We start from the raw sequence: 7500 nt of genomic DNA on the forward strand, positions 1-7500 counted from the left end.
ATACACAGGCTGAGGTCTTGTATGACAGCGCAAGTGTAAAGTGATGCTTTCTGGGACGTTCTTCATGTGACTGCTGACAGGCCTGGAGCTCAGGACAGGCTTCCAACACAGTGCGGCACTAAGAAAGGAACTCCTACATCAAAAAATCCAGCAGTGAGATGCCTGACATGCACCTCAATTCTTTACATGCACTTAGCTACAGGGCATTTGAGCTCCTTCTATATCAGCTTTGTGTGGGAGTAGTTGAATGATGTTTTGGGGGTAAAGGGACTCTTTTTGTCCACGTGTAATTCTCTTACCAAACACTCGGACTGTCTTGCTGTCCTGCACCATGGAGCGGCTATTGGAGGCCTGGACAGTGACAGAGACCTCACCGGATTCAGTGAACCGTGTGATCAGACTCCTCTCCAGGGTGAGTTTGGGCTGATGGAGGAGACACACACACACACGACACAGACACACACACACACACACACACACACACACACCAATGTACAGGGTCACAACGACTGATATCAAATCCTTCTAAATTGAGGCCTTGCTGCCTTATGTAATATGATTGGTAAGTAATACAAGGTCACTCTGGTTATAACATAGTGTTTGGTATCTTTAAAAAGGTCTTCCTAGGGTGATTTATCTGAGTGTACCTGTAAGTCATCACCAATCCACCAGTAGAAGACAGTCAAGTTGGCCTCAGAGGGAAGCACTGTGGCTGTCAGGTTCACTTCCTGGTTCGTACCAGCAATAGGAACTACTTCCAGGTGCACTTCCTGTAAAGGAGCTTTGACGAGGAAGAAACAGATTACAATACACATCTTGACAAATATATAAAGTGATGATATATAATGTAGTCAGCAGCTCTTATTGTCCATCAAATGTAGACATCGCTTATATTTTGCTCTTCCTGTCATGTGACCTCACTGACCTGTGACCTGGATGTAGAGGGTGGCGTGGTCGTGGCCGGCGTTGTTCTCGGCCCTCACGGTGACCCGGTAGACGCCCAGGCTCTCGTAGCGGTGCTGGATGGGCTCGTCCGTGACGGTCAGGTTCTGGTAGATGGCCCGCACGCCGTCCCCCAGGTCCACCTGGTACTTGGTGCTGCTGGTGTCACCCTGAAGAAGAAGGACAAGGTGTTTAAAGGGTTACTTGTTAACATTAAGTCATTTCCTTTCACTAGAAGGAGTATGTGCTTAAAGCGCATCAAGCTTATTGATTGTTTCACCAAAATTCTTTGGGGTAAATATTCTTACTTTTTTAAAACAAAACACAAGTAAAACCCTTTATAGGCTCTTTATTCATACATTTGACCTGTGCCCAAATCAGTTCTACAGGGATAACATTTTAAGGATTTTTTTTAATCAACCTACATTATAATGAGGCCATACTAGGTGTCCCAGGAAAAAAAATACTAAGCTGATAATTTTGACAGAGTTAGCATCATGAGCTAGCAGTCTGAGTCCCTGGAACACAGGCAGTCCACTTCCACAACATAATGACCATGAATCTCCAGCATATCCGTTACGTTGTATGGACAGCTCCCTTCTCTTTGCCTGACTACTGTAACCTGTAGTTGTCCTTTGAAAGAAAACCAGGCCGTGTTCCAAATCGTCCCCTCTCTCCCTCCCTCCCTCCCTCCCTCTTGGCCCTCACAGACAGAACTGGGCCAAGTTCCAATCCCCAGAAGAAGTCACCCTCTCTAATCTCTCCCCTGATTTATGTGGGGTCGCATAGGTGAGACAACATTAGGGACGAGTTCACACTTACTGCATAATAAATCCATTTAACAGCAGCACAGCTGAAGCGAAGAAAATACATGTGTTTGGGGTCACCTAATTCACCTCTGGCCCATTATGGAGGCCTGACACTAGCGTGGATTGGAAATGATATCTGAATCTAAAGATAATCAGTCAATAAAATCGGCGGGCACCAGAGACAGACTAACACAATAGATGGAAAAAAATTAGATAAATAAAAATATGGATAAACAGAAGTTGACTATTGTGTTTTACAACCACATTTTGAAATAGTGACACTGCTCAATTGTTAGCCATGACAGCCACCCAGAAGAACCAGGGAGTAGAGATGGAGTGAGTACCTGCTCCTGATGGACGATGAAGGTGATGTCATCACCGGGCGCCACGGCTAGCATCTGTCCCTTGATGCCGAGCTGCAGTTGAGCCGGCGACAGCAGAGGACAGGTGTGTTGCTTAGCGCTCTGCTGTTTATTCACGCCCCCCTCACACATGTTGGAGATCACCTTACGGTACCTGAGACAGACAGACAGGCAGAGGCTCTGTGTAAAGTGTGTGTGCCATACAAACACGATTTTGATGAGACAAAGCAAACCAGTTAGGGTTCTTGTTGTTGTTCTGAAATCACTCACACACACAGACACAGACACAGACACTCACACAAACACACACACACACACACACACATACACGCACATGCACAGATCACTGTGAGAACTCCAGTTGCTCTAACTGACAGGCTGAGCTGACAGGATCTCCACTGAGATGAATGTACTCTGCAGTGTGGTCTGTGCTTTTAACGCTGACAGAAGTCTCTCCAGGCCTCCTCTCTGATCAAGCCTACCCCTCTCCTACTCTAGCACATCCACACACACACACACATGCACACACTCACACAAAGTGTATCTGTACTCACTGTTGTGTGTGTGTGTGTGTATCTGCATACATACGTGTGAGATCAAAACTAAATCTTGGGGTAGGGGCAGAGTTATGACAGAAACAGAGACACTCTTCCACTTGAGTGTGTGTATGTTTGTGTGTTTGTGTGTGTGTGTGTGTGTTTGTGTGTTTGTGTGTGTGTGTGTGTGTGTGTGTGTGTGTGCCTGTGTGTGTGCATGTGTGTGTGTGTGTGTGTGTGTGTGTGTGTGTGTGTGTGTGTGTGTGTGTGTGTGTGTGTGTGTGTGTGTGTGTGTGTGTGTGTGTGTGTGTGTGTGTGTGTGTGTGTGCATGTCTCTGTCTGTGTGAAGATGGCATACTGGGAGACTGTAATGAAAAGTGCATCGGTCAATGCCTCTCTCTGTCATGCTCTACTTACCACATCAAACTGAAATTGTATGATTTGGTTGTGTAGAAAAAAAGCGAGAGTGTGTGTGTGTGTGTGTGTGTGTGTGTGTGTGTGTGTGTGTGTGTGTGTGTGTGTGTGTACATGCCTGTGTATATGAGAGCCTCTCTTAGAACTTGAGTCAGGGTATGTGCATGAGCCTCTCTTAGAACTTGAGTCAGGGTATGTGCATGAGTGGGTATACATGTATGCATACAGCTTGGACAGCATTTAAAATGCTTTTTGTGTGTGTGTGTGTGTGTGTGTGTGTGTGTGTGTGTGTGCATGCCTGTGTATATGAGAGCCTCTCTTAGAACTAGAGTCAGGGTCTGTGCACGAGTGGGTATACTTGTATGCATACAGCTTGGACAGCATTGGAAATTCTTTTTGTATGTGTGTGTCTCCTACCCTGTGCTAGACTCGTAGGTGTGTCCTATGTGACAGTCTTCAGGCGGAGCATCAGGGTCGTGCCAAAAGTCAGCGAAGCAGCGGTCTCCCTCTGCCTTCAGGCTCTGGGCTCGCTCAAACCCATAGTCACTGGATGGACAGACACAGAGAGAGAGAGAGAGAGAGAGAGAGAGAGAGAGAGAGAGAGAGAGAGAGAGAGAGAGAGCATTACATGAGCATGCACAGAAATGGGCACATACATTCATATATAAAAAAAAGACAGAAACACATATTTACATGCAAGAGGGTACAAATACAACACATCGATTACTTCCATATAATATGTAAGTAATCTAACACTGCAGCCGTGACTGGCTTTGGACATAAACACAATGATGTTTTATTCCATGTATTCATATCCTGTCACTACAATGTTCTACATCTTTCTGCTTCTATCTTATTTATTGTGTATGTACTGAGTATGCAGTAATTGACCACAGTCCAAAACAATGGCTGCTGTTGCAGCTACGATGTTGGCTCACCAGTTAAAGTCCTTCTCCGTGCACTGGCAGGGCTTGGAGGTAAGTGAGGAGGTGTAGCTTTTGCCCTTAATGCAGAAGGAAGTGTCTTTCCTCTTCCTGAAGGTCCTCTCCTGGCCCATGATGCATTTCTCTCCCTGGTGGTGGTCATGGGGACGAGTTCAATTATGGGATGCTTATACGAGTGATGTGGTTTGAAGTTGCACAACCTCAAAATTCACACACAAATACACACACACACTGAGGGAGAGGGAATACCTGCTGGTCTGTGAGTTTCCAGGAGTCGTAGTCAGCCTCTGTGCACTGACTGGGGAAGGACTGACGGAAATCCACCTTCACCAGCTCCCAGTCGGACCGGTAGCTGATATGGCCAAACACCCTGTGCAAAAACATCCCACAGTTAATAAGCTACTCATCCACATACAGTGCCGTGTCTGTGGTGAAGGGAACAGTGTGTGAACTCGTGCATGGGTAAGCTGATGTCGTGAGATCAGTTCCCAGGATGTACTACTACCTGTTACCAGACCTAGATCTCCCCTCGAATGCCCTCTTGTTCTGGTTGTCTGTTGGCCTTCATATTTCCCATCGTTTTCAAGAATAAGTCTTTTGAAAGTCAATGGCGGCCCCATTATTTTTAAAAAAAAGACACTAAATGCATAGTGGGAAGTAAAAACATTTTGACCTTATTGTTGTTGGCCAGTTTAGGACTACATAAAAAGTCTGCAAAAAGCCAATTATTTTCTCCTTTTTGTGCGTCTATGTAGGCTATTTGAAACTCTTCAAAGGAGAAGGGGTCTGCTGTGAACAATAACATCAATCAGTCTAATCATTTTACCATCCATCCGCATGTGTGCCTATTCATCTGTCGCTTTGTGACTTTTAATCCGCAGAATGCGTCGTTTCGCCATGTCATTCCTCCCGAGACGTGGCCACCCACGCGTGACCTCTCCAGTCGCTCACCATGGGAACTGAATGTTCGCGCTACCGTAGCTATGCCATCTTGCCTCCCGCCTCAACGTTAATGATTAAAAAGCTTCCTAATGAGTAAAGTCTCACTTCAGTGGCTCTGTCAATTAGGCGTTTAACAAAGAATATTCCCTTCGTATCACAGGAAAGTCCCCTGTCATTATGAGGTACTTCAAATCGACATACAAAGGCAAAACCGCTACAGTTCAGCGTCTTTAATTTCAACGCGCTCGGGATGAACTTGAAATTGCAGGTAGTGTTCATTTGCTGGCCAGTAGATGGCGCACATGAGTTGCGTGAGTGGGTTATGGGGCAAAGGACGGGCGAAAGGGAGATGAACAGACGGAGCCGGTCTGTGCCATCTGCTGACTGCCAGGCTACTCGAGCGCTCCGTGGCCGCACAGACGGCTGGGAACGAGAACATGACGGGCGATCGTCTTCCCTGCCGTATGCTCGGTTTACACGTTAATGCATCAAATCCGCAGTCTTTTCAAAGTAAGCAATAGGTGAACAAAATCAAAGAAAAGTTTTTTTTTTTTTTTTTAAAGTGCTTTTGAGCTTCTGAGTGTGGTAGGCTACTAAATTGAATAGCAAATTTCCAATGGCATTAATAAGAAATGCAGACAAGTTGTTTCGAATAAGCTAAGCCAATCAAAGAAAAGCTCCACAATGTGTTGATTCAGAGGGAGCGCAGATCCAAAGCACTTTTATGGATTTATGCTGCAGTCCAATAACTGATTAGGCCGACTAAAAAGAACAACGATCTACGGAAATGGCTTATAAAGTACATTCATTCTAGACAACCGTAGGCTACTGAGGAAAGTAGCCAAAATGTTATGACGAGTAGCCTACTTGTTTAGTGGAATCGACAGCCAATATCTTAGGCTACTACAATGTTGACCGCACTGATGAAGCTTCCTCCGCACGTTTCCTTCTTGGATGTGTCCTTGGTCTACTCACGCCGGGTTTTATTATTGTGCGATTAAAAATCGATCTCAAGGTTTAAAAACAAGCACTCAGTCGTCATGGCTGCTGTTGCCATCAGTAGTCTCTGAAGACGTAGTCGGATATCCCTGGGTGAGAAACAGCGCTCTTCAGTGATGCACGCAAACGCGCGCACACGCACACGCGCACACACACACACACACACACACACACACACACACACATTTTTCCTATGACCCCAATCAGACTAGACAGTTTGAATGTTGAAATTTTAAGTTTCATTACCCAGATGCACTCTCCTGTCAAAGCTATTCAGCCCTACACCAGGTTACAGCTTTATTCAGTGGAAATTTTAAATGAGTTCAGTCATTTCATAGAGTCTATGACTTTTGTAGATATGAATTCAGTTTGTAGATTTATCTGTACCGAGGAGATTGGAGGGAAATAAACGCATAAAACTGATTTCAAATGCAATTTAATAGCATTAGGACCTATTTCGCAATCAAAGCTGTAGAAGCTTTGAGTATTTCTTTAGAACCGGTACAGATAGGAGAAAGGCAAGCTTACGTCATGACCAGAGTCTCGTCTCCCGGTTCACTGAGGAGACCGTCCACAAACACCGACGTGCTGGTGAAATTGTGGACACTCCACGTGTGTCCCTCGTCAATGCTGAACCTGCAAAGCACATTACATCCATTAAATAATACTTCTCCAGACATCAGCAGCCACTTGAGGGGAAAAAATATTTTTGGTGTGGTGTTTTTCTTCTGAAGTAAACTGAGCTCAGTGTTCCAGCTTACAAAAGAGGCAACAACTAATTTCCATGACCTCACATGCCTTATTTTAAAAGCCCATAAACAACCATGTCTGGATTAAAACAGCTTTATTTCCTCACTGACCTCTGTCTAACCTTAGCTTCACTAGTTCGCCCATGGGATTGTTGTTTTGCTGCATAGGAAAAAATAACCCACATACCCACCCCACTACAGCATGGGTTATTCAGTTCTTTTAGACTGAAAGCAGTTCACCTTTAAAGACAGTCAAACACACCTGGGCAGAGGGTACTGTATGTGTGTGAGAGGATGGCTACTACAGCCAAGTGGATGAGGCAAAGAACATGTACAGCACAACCATCTAAATACTGTGGCAGAGAAACTGTGTGTGTGTGTGTGTGCGTGCGTCTGTGTGTGCGTAAGTGTGTGTGTGTGTGTGTGAGTGTGTGTGTGTGTGTGTGTGTGTGTGTGTGTGTGTGTGTGTGTGTGTGTGTGTGTGTGTGTGTGTGTGTGTGTGTGTGTGCATGTGTGTGTGTGTGTGTGAGTGTGTGTGTGTGTGTGTGTGCTGGGGGTTTGGAGATAGGACATAGGGTTTTAGGATGAGAGGGTTTTTTTTCTCAAGCAGGCTTTTAGGCAGACGAAGGCTCTTAATGCCTCTCAGAGGAAAGAAGGGGGCGAGGAGAGGATATGGGATACACACACACACTCATGCGCGCGCACGCACACACACACACACACACACACACACACACACACACACACTAACGTACACGCACACACTAAAGCGCACACACACAAACATCCTTACTCATGCACAC

At 45.5% G+C, this 7500-nt stretch overlaps 1 protein-coding gene across 4 annotated transcripts in view; it reads right to left on the bottom strand.

Moving 5' to 3' along the window:
- sorcs2 (sortilin-related VPS10 domain containing receptor 2) overlaps nt 1–7500 on the bottom strand; it is a 222257-nt gene that overhangs the window by 5696 nt on the left and 209061 nt on the right. For all 4 annotated transcript variants that reach the window (XM_048236205.1, XM_048236203.1, XM_048236204.1 and 1 more), the window contains exons 14-21: nt 6477–6584; nt 4257–4377; nt 4002–4135; nt 3481–3609; nt 2096–2267; nt 926–1112; nt 648–781; nt 300–423 (exon numbers count right to left, since the gene is read on the bottom strand). In XM_048236205.1, the coding sequence (XP_048092162.1) occupies nt 300–423; nt 648–781; nt 926–1112; nt 2096–2267; nt 3481–3609; nt 4002–4135; nt 4257–4377; nt 6477–6584 (1109 nt within the window). The remainder of the gene's footprint in view (nt 1–299; nt 424–647; nt 782–925; nt 1113–2095; nt 2268–3480; nt 3610–4001; nt 4136–4256; nt 4378–6476; nt 6585–7500) is intronic.

This window comes from Alosa alosa, chromosome 24 (genome assembly GCF_017589495.1).
Source record: "Alosa alosa isolate M-15738 ecotype Scorff River chromosome 24, AALO_Geno_1.1, whole genome shotgun sequence".
NCBI lineage: Eukaryota > Metazoa > Chordata > Actinopteri > Clupeiformes > Clupeidae > Alosa > Alosa alosa.